At 44.8% G+C, this 25,325-nt stretch overlaps 2 protein-coding genes across 2 annotated transcripts in view; both read left to right on the top strand.

Annotated features, from left to right (window-relative positions):
• Positions 1–200: 200 nt before the first annotated feature.
• LOC137914245 (double-strand-break repair protein rad21 homolog A-like) lies at positions 201–6,930 on the top strand. Its single transcript, XM_068757850.1, has 14 exons — positions 201–314; positions 1,428–1,616; positions 1,704–1,833; positions 1,964–2,063; positions 2,146–2,252; positions 2,353–2,550; positions 2,686–2,811; positions 3,116–3,241; positions 4,102–4,325; positions 4,822–4,975; positions 5,115–5,260; positions 5,404–5,580; positions 5,798–5,881; positions 6,038–6,930. Exons 2-14 carry the CDS (start codon positions 1,473–1,475, stop codon positions 6,227–6,229), a joined length of 1,908 nt encoding a protein of 635 aa, XP_068613951.1. The 5' UTR covers positions 201–314; positions 1,428–1,472; the 3' UTR covers positions 6,230–6,930.
• Positions 6,931–7,115: 185 nt separating this feature from the next.
• The window catches only part of LOC137913654 (eukaryotic translation initiation factor 3 subunit H), a 37,037-nt gene continuing 18,827 nt past the window's right edge, over positions 7,116–25,325 (top strand). The window contains exons 1-2 of the mRNA XM_068757294.1: positions 7,116–7,220; positions 12,461–12,617. Of these exons, the coding sequence (XP_068613395.1) occupies positions 7,119–7,220; positions 12,461–12,617 (259 nt within the window). The 5' untranslated portion in view covers positions 7,116–7,118. The remainder of the gene's footprint in view (positions 7,221–12,460; positions 12,618–25,325) is intronic.

Genomic DNA, 25,325 nt, shown 5'->3' with positions numbered 1-25,325 from the left:
TGAGATAGAGATCCCCACCCGACATGATTCCGGTGGAGGGAATCCAAATAATTTACGTCAGTTTGTTCTTATCGTGTTTGTGGTCGGCATTGCGCCACAGCGCCCCCCCATCTCCCTTGGGGCTGCGCGGGGCTCAGCAGACTCCGCCTCCGCCATTTTTGACTGTAAACATCCTGCCGATTTTAAAAGGCCAGCGGTGAGCGGGAGGAAGGCGACTGGCGCCATCTTGGCTGTTTTAATGAGTACAACAAGGGGAAATTCTCTGGGAGAAATTACTTGATATTCAGGGTTTCGCACTGACGGAGCTCCAGCCGGTAGGTGCGTCTGCAGCGGGAATGTCTGCGTGTTGATTTGAGCTGTTTAAGAACCGCAATAATCATGCACGGTCGTATTATTTTGTTGGGGCCTTGATAGCACAAGGAGCTGTTAGCCATTAGCTAACGAAGCATTGCCCGTAGAGAGAAAAAGTACGAACGGATCTTTGATGTGTGCATCTTTCTTTCATTTCAAAGGTAAAGTCTATGGAGGTGTACTGTTTTAGAAAAGCTATACTTCCACGCTATTAATTTAAATTGGCGTAAACATGTCTGCCAGTCTCGCATTTCATCGCTCTTTTTTGCAAATGTTAGCTGGCGGCTAATTCTTTCCCATTTGATGGTGCCGACTATTTACTGGCGTTGACAGCCCCCTCGGCGCTTTTACCGAAATGTTGTATCAGTTTAAAGAACGCGTGTTGCTGCTTCCACGTTACGGTGACGCGTTTATGCGTGCAGCTTAAGAATTAGTATCTCATTGAAGCTAAACGTTACGGTAACGGGAAAAGGCAAGCGTGGATCTCAAACGTTCGCTTCCTCGTCTGGGAAGTAGGCGGGACTCCGGTAGAAGCCGCGCTCGATTTAAAACCAGTTTCATTTCTCTGAATTAAGTTGTAAACGATGCGGATTGATCCGAACAAATGAAGCAAACGAGGGTTGTTTTTGCTAGGCTAGGCTTAAGGCGAGGTTGGTGAAGCGTTGCCTCCGCGTTGCTTTAAAACTTTCCCGTTCTTGCTTTAGCTGGTCCGGATGTGCGTTAGACGAACATCTCTGCATGTCGATCCACGTTCGGAAGCAAAGTTATCTTCACGTCTTTTCTGTGTTGTCGCTGAGCAGGAGAGCAAACCGCCCTCCTTTCACACACTTGGTATCCACATTGTCTCAGGAATGTATTGATTTGATTATTCTGATTAGCATCTTGGTAATTGTTTATAATTGACCCCTGGCTTTCATGTTATCGGTTTGCTTTTCCACAGCTGTAGCTGAAATGTCCAGATTTAATTTATATCCAGCTCACGCTGTTTTCTTTGTTAATAAATTTGGCCCCTGATATTAATTGTAAGACTTGAAAGACTTTGAATATATGTTTGATCTATTAACTGTGTTCTCCAGGTAAACAATACCGCAGTGTGTGTGTGAGCCAGGAGAACCGGGGCAATGTTCTACGCCCACTTTGTCCTCAGCAAACGTGGGCCGCTGGCCAAGATCTGGCTAGCGGCCCACTGGGACAAGAAGCTGACCAAGGCTCACGTGTTCGAATGCAACCTGGAGAGCAGTGTAGAAAGCATCATCTCACCCAAGGTGACGGGAACGCGTGTGATCTCTTCGTCCTGTTCGTTCCGCCGCACGAGGGATCGGTTCCATCCTTTCTGGCCTTTGTTCTCGCAGGTGAAGATGGCGTTACGGACATCGGGCCACTTGCTTCTCGGCGTGGTGAGAATCTACCACAGGAAGGCCAAATACCTTCTTGCTGACTGTAACGAAGCCTTCATCAAGATCAAAATGGCGTTTAGACCGGGTAGGGAGCTCCATCGTGGACCAGAGAGATTACGGGAGATGATCCTGTTCCTCCGTCTTTGTAGGGGTGCTTCTTGCGAGGCTCGTGATCATGGGGTTGTGACGTCTTTACTGTTTGAATTTGTAAACAGGTGTGGTCGATCTCCCGGAGGAGAACCGGGAAGCGGCCTACAATGCGATCACCTTACCCGAGGAATTTCATGACTTTGATCAGCCACTTCCCGACCTGGAGTAAGCTAACTGCGTTTCACGATTCTTGGTGCGGCGTAGGCTGCGTGAACTGGTTTATCCAGCCCTGATTCTGTCCTCACAGTGACATCGACGTGGCCCAACAGTTCACTCTGAACCAGAGCCGAGTGGAAGAGATCACCATGAGGGAGGACGTCGGCAACCTCAACCTCCTGCAGGACAACGACTTCGGTAAGACGCTTCACTTCACAGATATGATAAATAACTTCAGTGGCTTATTTGGAGCCGCATAATAGGATGGTTGTGTTAAAGCTTAAGGTTTGATTTTCAGCTGATTTTGGGATGGATGAGCGGGAGATGATGCGTGACGCCAGCACGTTTGAGGAAGACATCATGCACGGCGCCACGGCCTCTAACCTTTTGTTAGAGACTGAGCCTGGTCCAGCTAATCTGCCTGACAAGTCCAACCACATGGAATACGACGACTTTGGGGACGGCTCTATGGGCAACGCCGACGGGGGAATGCTGGGTAAGTCGGGTTCATTGAACGTTGTTTGTTTCAGCGTCGGCTGTAGTCAGCAATTGTTATTGATCTGAGATATTCTGGTATTTTGATTAAGTCGTAAAGAATAAATATCAAACGAGTGCTCTTCGTTCTCTGCAGTGGACAAGCTACTGAGCTCTGAAGATGGAGGTGGCATTTTTGACGATCCTCCAGCCATCACAGAGAGCGTCATGATGCCTCCGGATCACGGGGACGATGAGGACGACTTCGACAATCTGCAGTCACGTAAGGATCTTAAATATGTGGCTTATGGAGCGAGAAATTCAGACGTCTCAGTCTTTGTCTGTGGCGGCGGGGGGCTGTTGTAGGGTGCAAAAGTCACGTCATTGTGTGTGTACCACACGTGCTACATGCATATACCGTACGGCAATAACGATTTCTTCTTCTCAAATACAATTCTGAGTGAAGGATTAACCACTTGAGGATCCGAGGACGCTTTGCAGAGTTTGGTGTGAACGTGTCGCACTCTAACGGGCACCTTGTATCACTCTTTACCTTCTCATGGGATCCACTCTGCTTGTGATCGTAGCGGGTCCAGACAGTCCTAACTCGGGCCCAGCAGAACCTCTACCTGCAATGGCCGATCAGACGGAACAGACTACTCTGGTTCACAATGAAGAAGAGGCCTTCGCTCTGGAGCCCATTGACATCACAGGTAAGGCCCTCCCTCACTTTCTGTTGGACTAGAGCAAAGCGTTTGATGTGTCTGCTCCCTAAATGTATTCAAGAGAACAAAGACCGTATCTCATGGGAGAAATGCCTTTTAATGATGCGCAGCGCAAACCGGACGGATTGGATCCGCCTGCAGGAAGATTCAATGTTTCGGTGGTGCGGATCGATGCGAGACAAAGCCGTGGTTAGAGTAACTTTAATGAGTAATGAGTAACTCATTAGTAACTTCCAGAGTGGCTTAAGCAAAACAGCGTGCAATAGAGAACCAGCGATCCTCCTCCACTGTGGGTCTCAGACGGAACTTGTCATTTTTTGAAAGGCAATGAGAGAGAGAGAGGAAGTTCATATTTTATATCTTGAATTCTTACTCACTGTTCCATAGCGAAGACGACATTGTTTGTTTATTTAGCCTCGATCTTCCCACTTTCGTGGGTTGGCTAACGGGAGTCTTTTTAAGGTTGCCAGACTTTTCAGTCCTGACAATTGTATCAATATAATGAAATGAATGGACTGTCTGGTGGGGTGGGAGGTGGTGCACATTAATACACTGATCATCGGCCAGATGATACTCGGGCCTAAAATGAAATGTTTAAGACCAGAGTTCAGCGACTGAGAGTACGGGATTGGGTCCTCATTCAGGTTACTCTAACACAAACTGTCCCGTGGTTTCATTCAAGTGTTCAAGGCGATGCTAGGAATTAAATATTTTAAGTGCTGGTATACAGTTGACCTATTTGTGGCCTTATGTTGAGTATTTTTGGCTAAAATGTTCCCCATGCAGAACTGTTCCCTTCAATTCATGAATAAATTACCCCCCCCCCCCCCCCCCCTTTATGCCTCCAGTGAAAGAGACCAAAGCGAAGCGTAAGAGGAAGCTGATTGTGGACAGCGTAAAGGAGCTGGACAGTAAGACCATCAGGGCCCAACTCTCCGATTACTCGGACATCGTCACCACCCTGGACCTGGCCCCCCCGACCAAGAAGCTTATGATGTGGAAGGAGACCGGAGGTGTTGAGAAGCTTTTCTCTCTGCCTGCTCAGCCCCTCTGGAATGCCAGGCTGCTCAAGGTAACGCGTCGTTGCCGCGCCGCACCACGTGCTTTAGATGAATACGTCCGCTCGTAGCTAACATGAGAACTGTCAGCTGTCTGTTAAAAATTGCCTCCGACAGTAGAACCGCTTGGGAAATGGGGCGATCCGCACTAGAAAACAAATTCTCCAAGTAGGTCAGACGCAGTCTCTGCGTAATAGAGGAAGAAGACAGTAGATTTATCTCCATTGTGTCTTTCACTGACATTTTGTTCAGCTTGGGAGATATAAAATGAGGACATGCAGGAAGTGATTGGTTTTATGTCTCTGTCTATCCTTTTACGGCACTGCTCACAAATACTGAATGGGAACGTGCTACTGCATATTTTGGCAGGCTTTTCTTTTTGTCTGGGGTCGGTCCTTCCAAACGTTGCTTGGATTTGTTTTATTGTAATACTTATTTAATAACGCTTAGTTAAAAAAAAAAAAGAGAGAATGCGTATTTCCTCAAAGCTAAACTGCTGATCTTGGTCAGATGTTCACTCGCTGCCTGACGCCTCTGGTGCCGGATGAGCTGAGGAAGAGGAGAAAGGGCGGCGAAGCAGACAGTCTCGATGAGTTCCTCAAAGAGCTGGAGAACCCAGAGGTGCCGCGAGAGGAAGTTTTGGGTCAGCACAGAGATGTTATCGGTAAGTCGCTTCAGAGGGGGTGAGAGGGGGGGCTTATCCCGATGCAGACATGCGCCGGGTTTTATGAATAAAGTTGTGATAACTTTTCCATTTCGTAGTTTTTCCATTCTATTAATAATGTCCCTGATTCGGCCATCAGACCAGACTATCATGGAAGAGCCCAGTATGCTGGCAGCGTCCGCAATGGAGGGCAGCAGGACGACCCTGGATGAGACGGTCATGCCCCCTCCATCCACCCCCCGTGGTGTCAAGAGGAAGACCCTCGAAAAAGAGGGGCCTCTATCGGTGAGTCCGTTGTGTCTAATTCTAGTTTTCATTCAGAATCTCATGTGGTGGCAAAGCGCAGAAAATGGGAACAAATAAACTAATTGATTCTGATGACTGAATTTGGCCCCAACTCGGTTCTCTTGCTTCCCTCGCTCTTTCAGATGCCTCCCTTGGAGCAGCAGCAGGTGGCTGACCACTCGGTCTTGTCTCAGAGGTTAGACATTCCTCAGGTGGATCTACCTCCAGAGGAAACCAGCATCAACCTCACCCAGCTTGTCCCGGAGCTCGACCTGCTTGGTGACAAGGGCAAAGAAAAGAAGGGCGAAAGTGACGAAGAGGCGAGTGGTGGGAGGGGGGGGGGGGGGGGGGGGCATTTCTAGTTGGCAGCACTCGATAGCGACTCTAGTTAAATTAAATTAAAAATTAAAACATTAAAGAATAACCACTGAAGTCATCTCAGGCTTTTTAAAGGCTTAGTTTGAAATGCTTTTGTAGAGGTAGGCTTGCGTTTAATTTTTACATGTCGTACACGGTGTTGCTTCATATGATCCCCAGGAAGAGGAAGGACAGGCTGGAGACCAAGATCAAGAGGAGAAGAGATGGAACAAGAGGACCCAGCAGATGCTCCATGGTCTCCAGGTACAAATCGAGTTGTGAAATGCACCATCAAAGTTCCTCCTTCCTCGCTTGGTGTTTTCTCTTGAGAAGAGTGGAACGATTGAATAGAATGTCCGTGCTATATTTAATTGATTATCCCATAATATAACTCCTCACCCTGTGCTTCTGTTCCTGCAGCGCGTCATGGCTAAGACCGGCGCAGACTCGATCAGCCTTCTTGAATTGTGCCGAAACAACAACAAGAAGCAGGCGGCTGCCAAGTTTTACAGTTTCCTGGTCCTAAAGAAGCAGCAAGCCATTGATATTACGCAGACTGATCCTTACAACGACATCGTCGCCACAGCAGGACCAAGATTTCACCTTATTTAGACATTGGAATAAACGCTCTGCTTGCAACAAATGTACTTTTTTATTAGGTAACTTTTTTGCCCTTTTACATTTTGTTTTACTGTCAGCCTTTCATCTGGGGGAATGGGGAGGAAATAGTAGGGATTTGGTTGAAGACTTCTAATAACAGGGTTTTACTGTACTATAGATGGAAACATGCAGTATTCATTTGGTTCAGATGGAGTGAGGTATGTCTAATGATTATATTTATAAAAACAACCTCTTTTCAGTCACCAATATGTAAACTTTGCTTCAGTGTGATTTGTAAGTACAGTTTCCATTGTCTGCTCATTCCGTATGTTTAACCATTGCCCTTCTCACACTAGAAAGCAGACTGATTTGAGATAAAGAGCCCTGTATTCACGTTGATTCCTATATTTGGCTGCGTGTTCTGGAAAGGTACAGTCTCATTGATCAGAAGTGTAAACGCTCACTCCTCCTTGTTGCACTTGTCCGTTCAAAAACGACCTTGATCTGGCAGTATCATGTCACAGATGTATAATTCAAGCTGGTTTTCAGTTAAGTTGAATGTAATGTTTTTTTGTACTGTTTGCTTCCCCAGCTTTTCGCATCATGTATCTAGGAAATGTACTTGTTACAGTTAAGCTCAGTATCCCACCTTTTTAGTCTTCGGGTAACTTCTAGTTGTGATACATCTGTAAAGATTTGAAATAAAGTGTTTTAAGTACTTGTTCACTGAGTTTTTTTTTTTATGGCTGACTGAATAATTTGATCGCAGCTGGTTATGCGCGCGACTCTAAAAGAAGCGGAAGTTCATTCATTCACACGTAACTGGGCCGGAACAAGAACTTTCTTTCGCGGAAACGTCCGTCCCTGAAAACCTTCCTCTCTTTCCGCGTGCTAGCTGAAAATGGCTACTCGTAAAGAACCGGGCTCAGGAACCAGCACCGTGGTTGCGTCTACTGGCGGTACTTTGGACTCTCCGGTCAAACAGATCCAGATTGAGGGGCTGGTAAGCGTCATTGCGGTTGTGTTTCGATGATTGTTGAATTTCGGTGGCGGAGATGAGAGAAACTTCCATTTCTGCCGGCGCGGAAGCTAGCTGCTACCGTCATGGTGGAGGAAAATGTCAAGCTGTGTTTTGTAACATTTCTTTTAGTTTTCAAACTGGTTTTATTGCTAGCTGCGTGAATCCATTAAAAACAATAACATAGAAAACATCAGGTGGCCTTGATGCTAACAATGATAATAGGCTAACAGAGGCTATCTGGTATGTAGCGCCCATGAAGCCACTAGCTAGAGGGGTGTTTAGTTTTCAGACCGGGACCTCCCTGTTTGTCTTTGTTGACGGAGACCAGGTCATGGTGTCATTCGTAACTCTCCCAAAAATGTTATTTATAACAGTATATGGTTTTTACACCAGGGGGATCTAACTAAAAAAGCTAGAGGTCCGACAGACAAGTCTGTAACAAAATGCGGTTATTTTTGACGCGTTCTTTCTTTCTTCCAGGCTTCCATACAAAATTACAAGTTCAAACAAACATGATTTTCCTGGGGGCACTTGGGCTAACTCCAGATCTGGACTGCAGGCTCTTAACCCAATCAATAAGGTCTCTTAATGCATTACATATTGATTTGAAATAATCAGTGTTACTCTATTTTTAATTATACCGATTCATCCTTTAACATAGCAACGGTAGCCTGGCAGACAGTTTGTGTCTCTTTTGCGTGATTGGTTTCCTGAAGAGTCATCCGTGGCCGTTTGGTGGTTGTTCATATATTTGCTTTGGAAGGCACCTTTTTATTCGATTTTTCACTGTGTAAGAAAGTTGCTTGTCATGTTCTTCATCAGTTGCTTTTTATTTCTACAAAAAAATTAGATATCATCAATAAAACAGGCAGGCGTTGATTAAAACTTCTGATCTAGGTTATTGTTGCTGTGTTCAGACTTCAATCAATTTCCACTTTTGGGAACGAGGACCTCATAAAATGAGAAACACAATCGCTCTACAAGGGACTGCATTGTAAAGCCTTTCTTTGCTGGTTGTCATCAAACAAATGGGTGAAGTGTTTCAGGTGTTGTGATTCATGGACGCAGATATAATGCTGTCATGCACGTCTCGCTGCTGCAGGAGTTCTATTCTGTAGTACCTGTGAATGAGCAGCAGAGGACAAACTTGCTTCACTGCTTTGCACTGGTATGCTGCCGCCTCCAGTCCCAAGCCACGCTGGACAGGAAGCATCTCCTGCGCTCGGAGTGCCTGAATTCAGTCGCACTGCTTGCGTTGGCCAGCTGCTGCCTTCCTTTTGTCTTGCTCATTAAATTTACTCTAAAGTCATAGCCATACTTTTGCATCTGAATATTTCACCTTGCTGTGAACAGTAGTTTATTCCTTTTCGTTGTAACATTGTTATTGCAGTTCTTTAATCAAATGGTAAATGGACTATATATATATATATATATATTAGTGATTTTCTACACCTTTATGGTGTCCAACACACTTTACAATTGGGCCTCACATTCACCCATTCACACACCAGTGGGCGCCCGCTGCCAGGCCTACTGGCAGCTCAGTGCCTTGCCCAAGGCATATGGGCAGTTGGAGCCGAGATTCGAACCGCTGACCTGTCACTGGACGCCCTGCTCTACCAGCTGAGCCATGGCACACATTTGCGTAGCGCGTGGCCTAATTTGTATTCCGGCTGTGAGTTGTCTGTTTCGGATAGTTCGCAAATCGTTTCCCGTGAACTCGCTGCTACGAGCTTCTTGTTGGTGCGCTGCGTTACGACCGGCGTGTCTGATGTTCAGCCGGAGGCTTCCCACCGACGTCAACGCCGCTGTGTCATTCTATAATTGGATTGTCTCCTTGCTTTTGAAGGAGGCATCAGTGGCTGATGTTTCCACAGGTGTGGAGTGCTTGCGAAGCAACGGGCCCCATTAAACACCCACAGAGATCATACAGTGTGTGAGGCTTTATTCGTTTACCGACAGACGATGCAAAAGGACTTGGGTCTTATTCACGTACCGCGAGTTAGCTAACGGTCAGAACACATTTGGCAGGCCATGGCAGTTTCATTTTTAAGCTCGAGGGGATGGAAATGGCAAAAAGTGTAAGTGACTGTTTGATTTTTACATTTCTTTGCTTTCTGTGAATCCCTTCCTCTTGCCTTCGGTCTTTGACCCTCTTCATGACAGGATTCACACTCCTGATTCGACTCAGGTCTGCCGACAAACACGGGCACAAGATATAACTTGTTAACCAGTCTGGAGGCACGTCATAGCATTTATTCAGTATGGGTGCAAACAGCTTTACTGCTCTTCAGTGTATCACTTTTTACAGAACCTGCTCTTTATTTTGTATTTTGTTAGGCGCAATATATTGTTTATTTGTTTCAGTCCTGTTTGATTGTATGACGGTTCGTTTTACTTGAAGTATTGGCCAATCTGATTAGTGACGGACCTTCTAGCAGAAGACCTGGTTGAATGTCTTACTGCAAAGTAGCAGGAAGTAAAACCCGCAGGCCTTATCCTGGGTTTGTATACTCGCCTGTTTTAGCCGCTGTATATCTGGAATTTATTTGTGTGCTTTTGTTTTCAAATTGGATTATTATTATAACCAGTCAGCAGATGAATGTGAGACGCTTCTTCATCCCCGGGCTAACGGATGAAACATCGTTCACATCCACACATTTTCTCCTTTCAACATAGTCCAGCCAGCGTTGGGTGTCGAGTTCAACGCTGTGGCAAAACAAAACAAAAGAGAGAAAAGCCATTAGCAGATCGTCTCTCTCTCTCTCTCGCTGTACGTTCTCATAACGTGACACCATTGTGGTGGAAATACGAGGTGCTTTACGTGAATGAGAAGATTTATGATGAGAATTACAGGCAGCCAACAAGGGATTTGAACTGCAATTGATTTTGCACAATTCAATTTTAAGCTCGTTGATTTATAATATGTTGGCCACATCAATCGTGGGCTAGATCAGTGAGATTGGAAGAACAATACTGGAAGGCACTCGTGTGTGTGTGTGTGTGTGTGTGTGTGTGTGTGTGTGTGCGCGCGCCTGTACAGACCTGATGGTATTTGCTCATCCAGTGAAATGGTTGTCTTTCTTTTATTAGCGGTGGCTTCTCATTCTCTGCAAAGTGTTTCTGTAGATTCTTACAGTCCTGCTAGAATTTGCCTTCGTTTGTTTGCCCTTCCTCACGTTGTTTGTGGCCAGTTATCCGTCTTTTGCCTCCTCCTTTTCTCAAGTGATGAAGAGGACTTGGATGGCTGGAAGCGTTGTGCACCTGCTGTCTGCTCTCTCTGATGCAGGGAGACCGTAAAGCTATCTGCTGGCAGAAAAGCTCACGGGGGCTGGGGGGGCAGCCGACACAACCACCACGAGGTCTTCCTCTGCAGCCCCCACTCGTCACCTGTCTGCTCTCCATCCACCTGCTCGTTTTGCCATAATTTCCTTTCACAATCTGGTTTCTTTCACTCGTATTTTATTGCATGTCCTCATTTCCACTCTGCTGTCTTTCATCTTTCCCCTCGCCGCTCACGCACCCCTCCCTGACTTCTGTTAAGACTGTCTTCCCTTCAGAAGCCCGAAAAGCCAAGGCGTGCAGGCACAGAACGAGATGAGTTTTTCTTCGACCCCCCCCATATCATCTCTCTTTTCTCGCACCCACAGCTCTTTTACTTGTTGCGTGACAGGTTGAGCACTCTATTGAAATAAATCATCTCCCAGGATTATTGCGTTCGTGTGACTGCTTGAGCCAGTGAGAGGAAGAAGGGCTGTCTCGTGGTAGCGGTGGGGCTTTGCTGTGCGCATGGCCCCCAGGACAAACCACCCATGTGTGTGTGAGTATTATGAATGTGCGCGACTGTGACCTGCATGCTGTTTTCAGCGTGATTTATGCTCTCCCCCCTCCACACTCTTCTCAGCTTCTTGCCGAATTGCTGTTTATTTAGATGTTTGGCCTTATGCTATATTCTTTGCCGCTGCCGCTTTCCATCTTTGCTGGTCAGCATGTCTCATGATGGGTGTGTGTGTGTGTGTGTGTCTGTCTGTGAGTAAAGGCAAAGACTTTCCCTGCTGTCCTTGGTGTGGGTAAAGCAGCATTAGAGTTTAAACCAGCTCCTCAATCATGTGGAAGCTTGTCCCATTGCCCCATTTTTTATCTGGCATTAAAAATTCAATGCGCATGATGATGCATGGATGGTGTGTCCAGATGAGGCATGGCGGTGTGGGATATCAGACAAGTCCAAATATACCCTCCCACTGTACAAGGGTAGCATTTATCTTAAAATTCATCCCAATTCAGGATTTATTCTTCAGGTGAGCTGCCTCTCCTCTCTCCGGTGTAAAATGCCAAGCGGTGCAGAATACTACCCGGCCTTTTTGTACGCACTCTAGATCAGTAGCGCACCAGCGCTGAATCCTGCAGGTGCTGCTTAGAACTCTATCAACATGTGATTGCCTGGGTAACTGTACAGATAATTTCCTCATGACAATGGGCTTTGACATGAAAGAGGCCTAGTGGCCCTGAACGCAGCATAATGTCTGAGGAGTTGTGATGCAACGCAGTGTTCATGTACAGGGTGCTTCAGAAAGGTAACCACAAAAAAAAGCATGATGGATAATGTATGCCGGTATTGGCTGTTGACGAGCATCAAATAACGATGTCCTGCTTTGGCAGCTTCCTCAAGCAACCGGAGAAAACAAGCCTCGTCCCTGTCCAGACACAATCTCCAGGGACAGACTCGTAGTCCAATAAATGGGAGCAGCACTGAATAAGGACATCCCGAATGAACACTTGACTGGTTGCAGGTTAATGGTGATGTTTTCCATAAACCAAGAAGCGCTGTTCTTCCTGTCTCGCTGAATATACGGTACTTTTATACAGCGTTTCGTCTGACAATAAGACGATCTGTTAGGAAATGAAGAAGCTAGATGCATCAAGAAAACGTTTCTATTGTCTTCATAAGCATCACATTCTGTGTGCCAGGGTTCCCACACCTAAAATTTAGAGTGAAAATGTCGACTGGTCGCTTAAACTTCTGCAAAATGATGCACACAAACGCATTTTGATTCTCTAACTTTTGACAAGGCCTTCGAGTTAAGCTGTGAAATGTGATAAATGCTAACATAATCCTATCAGGAGCTGTTAGTAGATGTGGGGTGAAGCGGCCTCCCTCTATTCGGCCTCCAATTTGCCGCGGGGCTGTGATACTTCAACGATATTGTTCTGTCTGTTCACAGGTGGTGCTGAAGATTATAAAGCACTATCAGGAAGAGGGCCAGGGCAGCGAGGTGGTTCAGGGCGTCCTGCTGGGGCTGGTCGTCGACGATCGGCTGGAGATCACCAACTGTTTTCCCTTCCCCCAGCACACAGAAGATGATGCGGACTTTGACGAAGGTAATGAATGGTGGTGTCTTTATCATCCATCATGTTTCAGCATCCGGAGCCTGACTCAAAAACTCATACGTGTTTTTGATTAAATGCTTTTCTCACAACAGCCAAGTTGAAAGCAAAAAAAAAAAAAAAGAAAGAAAATCATTTCCATGGTTACCTGGTGAACTCATTCCGTTAGTCCTGACTTATGACAGATGAGGCTTCACAGGACATCACTCAAAAGCGGCTCAATATGTAAACCCCCCCCCCCCCCCGCACACACACAAAGTAATATGAACAGTCTGACATTCATACCTGAACAGAATTGATGCTTTGGTCTCTGCTTGTCCTCAAATGTTGGAAATTCCACCAAACAGGCTTTTTTTTGTGTGTAATTTAAATTTCACCAAATGAAGGATTGCAAATGTGGATGTAAATTAAAACGTATCTGCACTTTGCCTGGCACTCAAATAGGCTCTGATTTTCTCAGAATGTTTCTGAGGAAACTGTGTATTCTGATTTGTGAAGCGTTTTAATAGTTGATTCCTTTTTTTGCATAAATCTAATTAGAAAAAGCTATATAAAAAAAAACCCCCGCCAACTTCATTTAATAAAGGAGAGCTTTGACTCGAAACAAAAAAATCCCCTTCGGTGTAAAGGTTTTGGTAGGAAGCAGTCCACTAAGTTTTGTGTGGCTTCACACTGTTTTTGGGAGTGAGGCTCTGGAGCAGCGTTCTTCGGGCACCGTTATGCTAGATTGGGGGGGGGGGGGATATAACCGGCGGTTGAGGCTTGAAGCCTGGACAATCATTCCAAGAGCTCGCTGAGTGTCGGTGTTCCTTTTCTTGGAGGCGTGTGCATAAGATGTTCTCAGGCACGCTGTTCAGGGCAATGCTGCCTTTAAACTAAGCTAACTAGGCACTGTGCGTCCTCTGCTGTCAGCGCCAGGGTTGATGCACGAGGGCAGTGGTGCAGAATGCAGCGGCTCCATTGCTGGGCGTACAGGTGTGTGTGTGTGTGTGTGTGTGGTGCACAGGATTTAGTGTCGCCTTTATTTCTCTTGCCCCCCCCCCGCCGTCTCTGTCACCTTTCATAGCCAAGGATGCCATATTTTCTGACCTCAGCCCTTACCCCATCAAGCTGTGCTGTTTCCAGCTCCTTGTTAGCACAGAAAAAAAAAAAAGAACTTCTACGAGCCAGACTGCAGGATGGGAAGTGGAGAAAATCCTGCTCTCGCAGGCCTCTGCTCCTAACAAGCAGCTGTCGAATTCTGCCAAGATTCCCGGGCGTCAGTGGCGGTTAAAGGTCGTTAGTGGCAGGAACGGCGCGCGCTTCGGATGTCGTGGCTTGTTGACTTTTGACGTGTTGGATTTTTGACCCGTCCCAGTAAGTTAATAAGGTCTTCGGTGAGAAGCTTCTTGCTTGTGAATCTATTGAAACGTGTACAAAGAGAATTATCCTCGAGGGGGGCTTTTGATTCAGCACCAAAACGTGAAACGAGTTTTGGTTACCTTTCTCAGCAGCACCGAACTCAGAATGCGAACGTGTAGGGAAGTCACCCATGTTGTGTTTGTGTGCTTTTTGATGAAACGATTTCAACTGGAGAACTGTTAACCCGGTGCGTCAGTGCCTGCATGAAAATTGTGTTTGAAGTAAAGAGTTTATGCGACACTCAATTTTTGAGCTCCGGAAAGAGGATTACTGGGATGTAAAATTATCACACACAAACATGTAAAATGGTTTTTGTGTCTGCATCTTCTCATTTTGGTTCTCTGTTTTGCGCTAATTGCCCACCCACGACCACAGCTGACCATTTTCTCCCTCCTCTTGCTGTTATTCCTTTCCTGTTCCAACTAGCTGTAGCTGCTCACGTTCCCTCGTTTCAGGACCGGATAATAAGACCAATCTGCTTAAATCAACTGATCAACTGGTTGATCAGTTCAAAACTATTGCTAGGAAAAACCACATGCCACTGAAATAATGCTAAAATAATGGTTATTACAATATTATCAATGATTAACAGTTAGCAAATGTTTTCTGGATGATGTTTTTAAATCTACAACGAAGATGGAGTTCTCAGTTAAACTGTCGGGGTAATTTTTGGACTGCGTTTGTAAATAAAGCTGCCTTTAATAATTGACCATGATGATTTTCAGTTTGTATTGTATTATGTTTGCCACCCTGTGTTGTGTTGGGAAACCATCTCCATTATTTTAAGGGAAATGCTCCTCTGTTTCAGTCCAGCTGATGCCCTCTTCACCTCCAATTACGTAGTCATTCGAGACGTGTTTAATCTTCCAGGTCTCTGTCTTTCTCTCTGTGCTTTCACTTGCCTTTGTGTGTGTGCGTGTGTGTGTGCATTATCAACTTGCATCGACTTGTTGCCTGCCCTCAGTCCGATCCAACTCTAAATGAAAGACGGAGCATAATTGGCGGCTCCGTGGGATTGTGTGTTTCGGAGGAAGTGTTCGTGCATGTGGCTGCTATGCTGCTTTTTCATCGACAGGTGCCAGTGTGGAACTAGATTTTGCAGGATGGTCACAAACCAATGTGAGTGAGAAAGAAGAGAGAAAGAGAGTAATTGAGCGCAGAGCAGAGACGACCTCCGATAAAACCTTGGCTGAACCCCAACCCTTCTATTTCTCTTGCCCTTGTAACAGTGACACAATGCGTAGTGAGAGACGTGTACAACCACAGGCAGCTCATTCTCCAGGCATGTCGTTCATGCAAGTAGCGCGCTAATATCAGCAATAATGCAAAAGTATGCACATTCCTGAGCATGACCTTCACTGTGACAGAACGCACGCACCTTTGACTGATTCCGGAGATGCCGCACGGTTAATTTATTTAATGTCGTCTGAATCTACGTTGGCTCTGAATGTTTCTGGATTTTGCTGGAGTCCCTCGAGAGTCGACGCCTTCCGCTGCAGCGTTCGGCTCATTGCTCCAGTGTGCTGGTCCCTAAGGTTGTCTCCCACTGGCCCGTTCCAATCCGGCACCCTGTCAGCACAGGGAATGTTGATACAAGATGTCCCCGCACTTCCAGGTTTTGACACTGTGTGGGTCTTATGTCTTCCGTCTGTCTGTTCTTGTACAGGTTTGCAAAGATGTTCATACATTTTTTATACCTTAACCCGCTGTGTGCAGCCATTTCTATTGTGCGATCTCATGCAAGTGGATTGCGTGCCGCACAACATTCACTGCCTGAGTCCTCATTTAGAAATTACAGTGTCGAGAAGTGTAAAGCCCAGCATGTAGCTGCACACAGATCCACATGAATGTATTGAAGATTAGAAGCTGAGCCATTTTATCGACTGTGCTATATATATATTAATATTTTGTTTCCCCAGAGAGTATACATTTTGCAGCCACGACTATCGATGCATTAAGCTCCATTCACCCGTGTCACCGTGTCTCACTCTTTGCAGGCAGAACAATTAGGTCTGCCAGCCGCTAGTGTCGCTATAAAGCATCTCTAGAAATGTACCCAGAGCCGACGTCTTTCTCTTCCGGTTAACTCTCCATTTTTCACTTTACTTTTCAAAAGCTTGTAAGATACACTGTGCTCCCATTTTTAAAAATAAATTGACCTAATTTTCTTATTTTTTTCATTTTGTCCAGCATTTGCAAGCTACCAGCCAGAGCCATATATTGTGTGTGTTCAGTTCAATTAATGCAATCCACTGGAACGCTCAGAATCAGAATGAGTTTATTGCCACTGTCAATGAGGGTTCACAGACTAGGAATTGTTGTCGGTGAAGTCGTGCAACATGTAACAGTAATGACAATAATAAATGGTAGCTATAGCGCTACGCTCTAGCGTACGCCCTAGGATAGACTAAAAGTTACAAAAAACACGAGTACAGAAGACATCACAGAAACGGCAGCATCAGGAGTGAATACACGGATGTGTATTAGCAGCAGTAAAACTAATACAATCACGCAGTGTGAACAGGACGGTGCAAGTTACCGTTTGTAAAATGTTCATGAGTCTGAGACAGAATTATTAAGTGTTCATGAGTCTTACAGCCATATTTCAATACTTGATTACAGCACGACGCAGGAATCGCTGGGCGGTTTAACTGCGGTTTTTGGGTTGGTAATGTTGGTGTAGAAACATGGGAAAAGTGTTTTTGTGTGTCCCCTTTAAGAATGCATAAAACTTGAGGTCTGAAATAAATGCATGTGTTTTAATGACCTTAAGCATGGTCCATTCAATCTCATTAAGACCCTAATTCCCATTTTTTAATTGACAAATCCCAGAGTCGTCAAAGCTGGGAGGCTGCACTGAGGATGTAAGATTGCAGCAGCAGTTTGCTTTACTAAAACTGTCAAACCCGCTGTTTCAGATGTAGAGAGCGGCACCCACGGTAAACACACTTGCCTGACGTTGACAGGTTTGTTGGCATCTTTAGGAATTAGAAATACAGTATCGACCAGAGCAGCGCTTTCTGTTCATAAGCTGGTCCTCAAAATCATCAGTCATCTTCTCACACTTTGTATGCGTAAGTTCAATAATTGTATTCCTATCAATGTGGTGCTTGAAGAGACTGCATTTATGATTGGAAGAATTGAAATACAAAATCCTCTAGCGTGGAATTTCTTGTCGCTAAACACATACTTTTACATTTCGGAACGCGCGTCGTAGCTCCGAGTTGTCTTCAAATGAGTGTGTCTCTCAGTGACGTGAAGCTGCTGCCTCTCTGCCCAGCAATGTGCCACCAGGCACCCTGTCTGGGTCCCTTTCTTTCTACACATTTGGCTTAGGTGGGAACAGTTTTGGCCCGTTTATAGGAAGTGTCCTGATTTCTGCAGAGATTTAGTTTGAGGGGAGCTCCTTTGACAGGTGCTTGAGAGGGACTGGAGGCACGGATGCATCCTTCTGACATCCCAGAGACTCTTCTGTTTTTAGGGATATTCTTGAATAGCTTTCAGAATCATATGAATGTCTGATTATGGGCACATGTTATGTAAATGTCAGTATTTGATATCTCAAAATATATTAGTGACACCACAAGTGATTATAACTTTTTTTAAATATCAAATAAGCGCATGTAAGAACAGTTAAGGTCTTGCTAAGAACAGCATTAAAACATCTTTCTCGAAGCAGCCAATTAGATTTTTCAAACACTGGTGAAGCGTGAGGCCGTTAATCACGGCTGCGTTCTGTTTGCAAGCATTCCAGAGCCCATTTGTGGTTTGCTGGTATGTCGTACCGCAACCTGAATGGAATCGTTGCCGTGCACACCTGTGCTTATGTAGCTTAAGCCGAGCTGTGTGCTGTGAGGAGCGGTCTGCGCCTTAAGAGCTTCTAGCCATCGCATAACTCTAAAGCGGGTTCTTTCTCGCTTTTTGTCATCTTTACAATTTGTGATTTTTGCCAGGGGAATCAATTGTAGTTCGATCAGTCGGTAACACTTTGCACCAGAAGCGTTTCCTTGATCCATGGGTTGCGTTGCATACTGACGGCAAGGGGCCTCCTGGTGACGCCACGGCGTAGATCATCTCTGTGCCACTGGGTGTGTGTGCAGTCTGCCTGAGAAGGATTCAATTCACTTTGGAGTTTAGGAAATGATATCCCCCGTAATCATGCGCAGGGCCAAGAAGGGATGGGAGGATGGATGGTGGATGCTATTTTTTTTTTTATGTAAGACGACCATTTTCAACCCCTGAGCAGATCAGGATTTTATTCACGGAGTATTTCATTAGGACACCTGTCAACGTCATAAATGTGAGACAGCCAAGTGTTCTTGAACCAAATAGAATATACTAGTAGCAAACGCACGCAGGACACTTTGCTGATGAGGATAGCAAACACCTCTTTGGCTGTCTGAACAGACTGTGAACAGCCAATGGTCTGAATTGCTGCTGCCGTGTCTCCGCTCTACTTAAAAAAAAAAAAAGAAAATATGTAACCTTTGTTTTCACGGGCTGAAGATTCAGTTCACACTTATGTACCAACATTTACAGGCATTTTGATCTGACTATTCTCTTTCTTTGAATATATGCTCAGTCAAAATATATTAGTGGCTCAAATCCAATCTGAGTTTTGTGTTCAAACAGTCCTGTAAAAAAAATCTGATTAAACCGGTTCAGCCTGTTAAATGTGAGCGTAACCAGAGATGGCATAAAAATGTTAGCAGGGTCAATTGCAGTCATGATGCCACAAATGCTAACATTTGTGACTGGTCAATCACTTGGGGAAAGAAACCATGACTCTTCTCAGTCTTGAGGGGCTGCAGCTTTTATTAAACGACGCACTCTGACTTATTCTCTTCTTCTGTTGTTAGATTGGCAACTTACTGCTAACCTGCCTTGATTTAACATTCATGACGGCTTCTCTGCTGCTCGCTCTTCCTCACCGACTCAACTAAATGCTCCCCGTGCCCACATGAAGGATGACTTTTATTGTTTTGTGTTTTCCTTGTTGTTCTTTTGTATAATTGCAAGGAGGCGAGGTTGGTGGCTGAGGAACAGACTGGGAAATGCATCTGGAGGCAATGGGATGAATCTGGCTGCTTCATTTCTCTCTGACCAATCAGTGGCCTGCTGTGCTGTAGATCCGCCTTTTAGCATCAGCCTAGCTCTTGAATGAATGACTGGCAAGGGGAGGGGATGTTTGTCAGTGGGAAAATAAGGAATGTTCAAACACGAGCGCAGCTCATCAAGCCCAATTAAGCTAGCTTTTACCTCCAGTAGGGGCAGCAGGGGTGGTCCGTGTTTTTTGAAACTTTAATTGTTAGCCGTGGCAGACGTCGTTACCGTGGGTTAATTGAAGTCAGAGCGATTATAAATGCCTCTGCCATGATTTCGGTGTTCCTTGCTGTAAATACACAGGTGTGTGTGTGTGTGTGTGTGTGTGTGTGTGTGTGTGTTTAGTAAAACGTTAGTCCTCTCTTGTTCTGATAGTGTCGTCGAGGGGTTAGCTATTCAATAGATCACTTTACCGGCCCCAAATGGGAAATAGATTCCTTCGATTTTCTCTGCTCTTCCTCAATGAGGTGAACTAGAACTCACTTGGCAGCCCACATTTAGCAGAAATGTTATAAGCGTGTATAAGATGCCATGTACACTTATGTAATAGATTTTATTTTCAATTTGTGCTAACAGTCCTCAGCGATCATCTGTGGCTTCCTGTCGGGTCTGTCAGCTTTTCTGTCTTTATCTGATCTCACCGTCTCTCTCTGTGTGTCGTGTTGACCGGAGACTTGCTGTTAGGGTGTTAAGGCTGTGTCTGCTTTTGAATACTTGCCCAGCATCATAAATCAAGAGTGTGGGCCCCCTGGGTGCCGTCACCATCGCCATCAGTTCCACTGTTTTATTCATCTGCACCTTTGTCTCATCACAATTCTGCCCCACATTAAGTTTAGTGTGCGCGTGGGGTGGGGGGGGGGGGGGGGGTTGAAGTGCAAGGATAGGTAGATCGAAGGTTTTAGAGAAATGAGAACAACCAGGAAAAAAGCCGAGTTACGGCAGTTATGCAGCTCTGTAGAAACTAGGGTTGGGCCGTTAATAATAATAATCTATAGTTAATTAAATACATTCTTTTCCATTGTGTGGGCACCTGATCTGCCCTTAAAACTACTTCATGTTCAGTAACATGCCTACAAACAGCGATCGCTGGTGCTCGTTCAGTCCAAACCAAAGTGCATGCGAAGCTGCGTGGATGAGAGGAACACAAACGCTGAGCCAACAACCAGAGGCACGGCATTTAATGAAATGCCATTAAGTGGAGACACCTGATATCCCACCTGGAATTTTCTTTTTGCAAGGTGGCGGAATGAGGCTCATCAATAGTCATGAGAAAAGCGCTAAAGGAACAACGGTGAACATTTCGCAAGCCCTGTTTGACATTCTGTCACATTTAGGATGAGATCAACTTTATGTTCCATGTGCGCCGGAGGCGGAAAAAATAATCTAAAGAAGTTAAACTAGTAGTTTATCTAGTTCGGCGTTACTTTCACTTGTTTACTGAAAATGTGTTGTGTAGAAAGAGACTGTTATTTATGAGAGGAGGGAATGGCTGCTGTCACTTGATGTCCCTCCTGAGAGTGACTAATTCTATATATATTTTTACGTTGCCCCTCCCTGACTGACTGAGATAAAACGAACAGCCCTGCCACCACTACCATGACCGCCACTGTAAGTCTCCACGTCTGTTATCTGACGGGGTAAAAAGCTCACTCGCCAATGCAACAAGCACACAACATAGGAGAGAGCGCCCCAAACGCAAAAATCCTTGTTATAAATCCAAGCTGTGCACTTGAATAGGTTATTATGGGCACTAAATATGTATTTCTGCATGTGCTGCTTTATTATGAAAAATCCCACCATCTAAACCTGGAATTCATAACAGCTGACCTGTGTATCAGAACCCACAAGAGGGTCAGTTTAACTCTATTTTGACCGGTTTATGCCAGTTGTTCTTGAAGTGCTCGTGACAGTCTGCGAACACAATGCAGAATTATTACTCCTGGAGGCCTGCATACCTGGAACATCTATTCCTGCAACTGGAATGGTTTGTGTTAATCCCTGCCGGTCCTCTGTTTACTCATGCTTGTCTGTTGGTTGTACAGGTTAATATTACACAGGTGGCTCCATGAATGAGACAAATGATGTGGGTGGGGCTGATTGATTGCACTGCAAAAAATTAGGGTCTGAGAAGAATGATTGCTGCTGATTTAATTTTGGATTTGTATATATATATTCTTATTTCAAGGTCTTTAAATCAATCCACTTAGATGCATCTTCTGCCTCTTACATGCTTTTTTTAAACAAGCTTAAATTGCACAATGATGAGGTGATCAAATGGAACGCTGTTCCTTTGTTTTCTATTTAAAAATATAAACCAGCATACTAAGCAGTCTCAGCTTCACCTTCTACATCATCACCCCATGCCCTCTATCAAACCGAAGCCCCGTGACAAGCAGCGCTGTCAGACGTGCATATGTTTAACTCGTCGGCGTTTTATGCACACAAAGCAGCTGCTTCACTTTCCTCTCACTCCGGCTGCAGCCGTCCATCACCGAGTCTGTTTGTGGCCAGTGTCTGTGCTTATATGTGCATGTAAGACAGGCGTACTCTCTGCAGGGCTTGCTTAACTAAGATTAATTGCACCTAATCCAGTGTGCCAGGTGGAACATGGACCACGGCGGGTATGCTCAGTCAAACACACAAACACATTCACAAATAGGCAGACACATCCCATTATAGCCACACTGCTGAAAATTAGCCTCTTACCTCTCCTGACACCCCGTGCCAGACCACAATTCGATTCCACCATTTACTTCCCAACAACTGGCACATTAATCACTGTTCCCTCCTTCTGACAGATGAACACATGGATGGACGAAGTGCCACGACACGAGGATGATCTATCTGCTCCCTCGCATCAATCGAATGCTTATCTGGACTTTAAATTCCGATCATTTCAGCAACTTTAACCTTTAGTTTCTTTAGAAACTCAAGCAGTTGAGTCACTGTTTTGCACTATGGTAGAGAAATATATTTTTTTCCCTGATGATTATTTTATTTTCCCCATTTTCTTTTAAACAGAAGTTTTTAATACTTTACGTATGCATTATGCATTCTTTTTCATCTTTGAGCGTTTTTATTGGTGCTCATTATGAGCTGCAGTGAGTAGGAAGGAGCCACCTTGCTTTTCAGATGTGCCCTGGGGACAGAGAGTGCAACCGTTTGAAAACGTGCTGCAAAGTGGAAACATTTGAAAAAATACTCCCATACAGTTGTCAACACAGCCCTGCTTTATGCGTACCTGTTATTGTTCCTGCAGTCTTATTTGCATGCACAGACGCAGTTCCTACGGTACAACACCAAAAATACAACGTTGGGCCCCGTTGTGCTGCAGACTTTATTTAGTTTATTAGCAGTTCTCCAAAGCTGGTGCGCAGAACCATCACTGTCGTCACATTCTATAATGTTGAGTTTGGGCATATTGTGCATATTAAAAATGGCAAAACATTTTTTTTTTTTTTTACACATCTCACCCGTAGAGTGTCAGCAGACGTCAGATTAAAGTGTTTTATGAAAATACTTTTGCACGTTCTTGTCTGTCTAGCTTTATTGTATTTCAGATCAAAAGTTGAATTGCTCAATCAACGATGGAGGCTAAACAAAATCTTGTCATCAGCCTGTAAAATCAGTGTGTGTTGATGACTACAGCATAGGCAGGACCCATCAGCTCACACACCTGGCCTCCTGCCCTTAGATGCATACGAGTTCACCTTTTGTGTCGAGGATTAGAGCATGGGCTACTTGTCTGGTTCGTTGCAGACACAATCACGCGCGCGCACACACACATGCACTTCTAGTGCCTTTCTGATTTCTACGGCTACCAAAGGTGTTAAAAGTCCCAAGTTCCAAGCTGATAAATGCCCCCACTGCATAAATACACGCACCCACTTGACATGTACCGTACAGCATGTAGTACACAGCATCCTTAATCTTCACACATCTCACACTTTGTTGTATCTCTCTCTCTTGTGCACGCACACATCCTGATCTTGTACATTATTTCCTTCTAAATTTTCTCTGCCCCCGCACTAAATCTCATGGTTTCACAAATGCTCTTTTAAATACACACTCATTTTGCCTAGGCACACACACACACCACCCCCTTTCCTCTGTCTTGCACACACAATCAAGCAGCGCTAAGGGAATGGGCAGACTTATTCCATGTCTGGCCCCGTGAACCAGATTGATTGGTAGGAGAGCCGACGGGGCAGCAGGGATGAGTGAGGAATAGCAAACAGTTGGTGTGGTTCTTCTGCACCGTGATGAAATTGTTAAATTAGCTATTCCCAGGTTAAAACTGCTGCTATTGGGCAATAGGTCTTTCAACAGTGAATTTAGAGCACCTCTAAAATAGCTTAATATGATTTAGCTTTTTTATTTTTAAATGTCCTTGATATGACCGAGACGGCCTTTATTTATTAAAAGTCATGCTATTACTTTTGGCGCCTTCTCTTACACACTTACACTTCCCAAAAATAATCTTGAACAGACACCAATAGGGTTGGCAGAAATGAGCAAATATACATATTAAACATGTTTCTGTACATTTTATGTGTCTGCATGTGTAGTTAGCTTTTGCAACTTTGCTGCTTAGCTTCCAGACCAGAGTTTTCTGAGTCTGGAGAAACCGCAGGATTTATAAATTGAAACACCGCTGGCTGAATTGTACTTTTACTGTCTGAACGAATACTTAATGCAACCTTTCCTGCGCTAATTTTTATTTTGTTGATGCTGGTACTAGTTGTATCCGGTACCAGCATCAGTTCGGTTCATCCTTAAAGAGTTTGAGTCTCGGTTTCGGTTTTATTGAATAATACATTTGAAAATGACTCACAACCTGTGAGAAAGATGTAACCTAACAAATTGTTACTTAAAAACAGCAAAATATATTACTTCAACGAAACATTATAAAGACAAAAGTGATTTAGCCTTAGTTAGGCAGCAACAAAAAATATGATAAACATAATACCCGTTTCTGTACTTTGTCTCTTGTGTGCTTGCAAAAGCACACTGATGCATTACCTTTTCACAACAGTAAGAAAATAATGGCACAGCTAGAGACAAGCCGTGTTAGACCAACCACAAAGGAACCCACTACCAAACCTTACTCAGTCCCTTGAGGTTTTAAAGAACTCTGTAAGGTGGTTGGATTGAACTTGAGGTCTTTCTTGCTTCTATCTCATTGTTGATGATCTTGTGTCGGGGCAGATGGATGCTTCTGAAGCACTTGAGAGGAAGCACGCATTGGCATAGAGAGGAAGAACAGATTCAATAGCAAAGTGGCATGCCGCCTCCCCTCTTCATCAAGCTGTGCGTGTGTCTTTGGGTTCGGCTTGCAGCCTGCTCCAGGACGGAGCTGTTGTCCAACACGCTCTCCTGCCCTGTTTTCACAAGAAATGCACTTTGTTGGTTTACTCTACAGTGGTAACATTGACATTTCAAAATACATTTTTGAGTTTTGAGTGTGGCTGGACCACAGCAAAGGATGACCATTTTCAGTCTGTCGCCAGACCTTTGCATAGAGATCCTGCAATATGGCCTAAAGATTCACTATTATGCAGGCACTGCCTTATTTTCTCCTAATTAAATGGTGCTGACTGACGTAATGCCAGATCAGAGTATGATTTCAAATTGGCCTGCCAGCCTTCTGTAAGCAACGGAGATATGACTTGAAATAAAATAATGCTTAACTATGTCCCTTTCTGCCACCTCACCCTTTTTACATTTGACACGGATGTTTATTTGCTTCTGTGAATCATTCTCTGCTGGCTTGTTTTCAGGACCACAATGCCCCTATTCTCTACTTGTGCCTTTTATGCAGGACAACCAGGTGAAATAAAGCCATGCTATTACCCCTTTGAACAGGCTGGGCGAAATGGGTCACAAACATTTCCCTCCTCAATCTCTCTCTCTTTTGATTTTTCCTTAAATTGTCTCACCACCCATCCATTCCACGTTTTTATTCACACCTTTTCATTTTTATGGTAGTCTCTGAATGGTGAAAACAACATGCCCCCCCCCCCCCCCCCCCCCCAAGCTATTCATGTACTAGACACACATCCCCCCAGCAGGCTTTCGACTACACTAAAGAATCACAACTAGGAAACGCACACACCATGCCAGACACAGCGTGCCAGAGAATTATGGTCTGCTATTCCTCTTTTCCTCTTAAATCACATTCCATCTTCCTCAGCCTCT

The sequence above is a fragment of the Brachionichthys hirsutus genome, chromosome 3, assembly GCF_040956055.1.
Source record: "Brachionichthys hirsutus isolate HB-005 chromosome 3, CSIRO-AGI_Bhir_v1, whole genome shotgun sequence".
Classification (NCBI taxonomy): Eukaryota; Metazoa; Chordata; class Actinopteri; order Lophiiformes; family Brachionichthyidae; genus Brachionichthys; species Brachionichthys hirsutus.
This window is presented reverse-complemented; position numbering and strand designations above follow the sequence as displayed.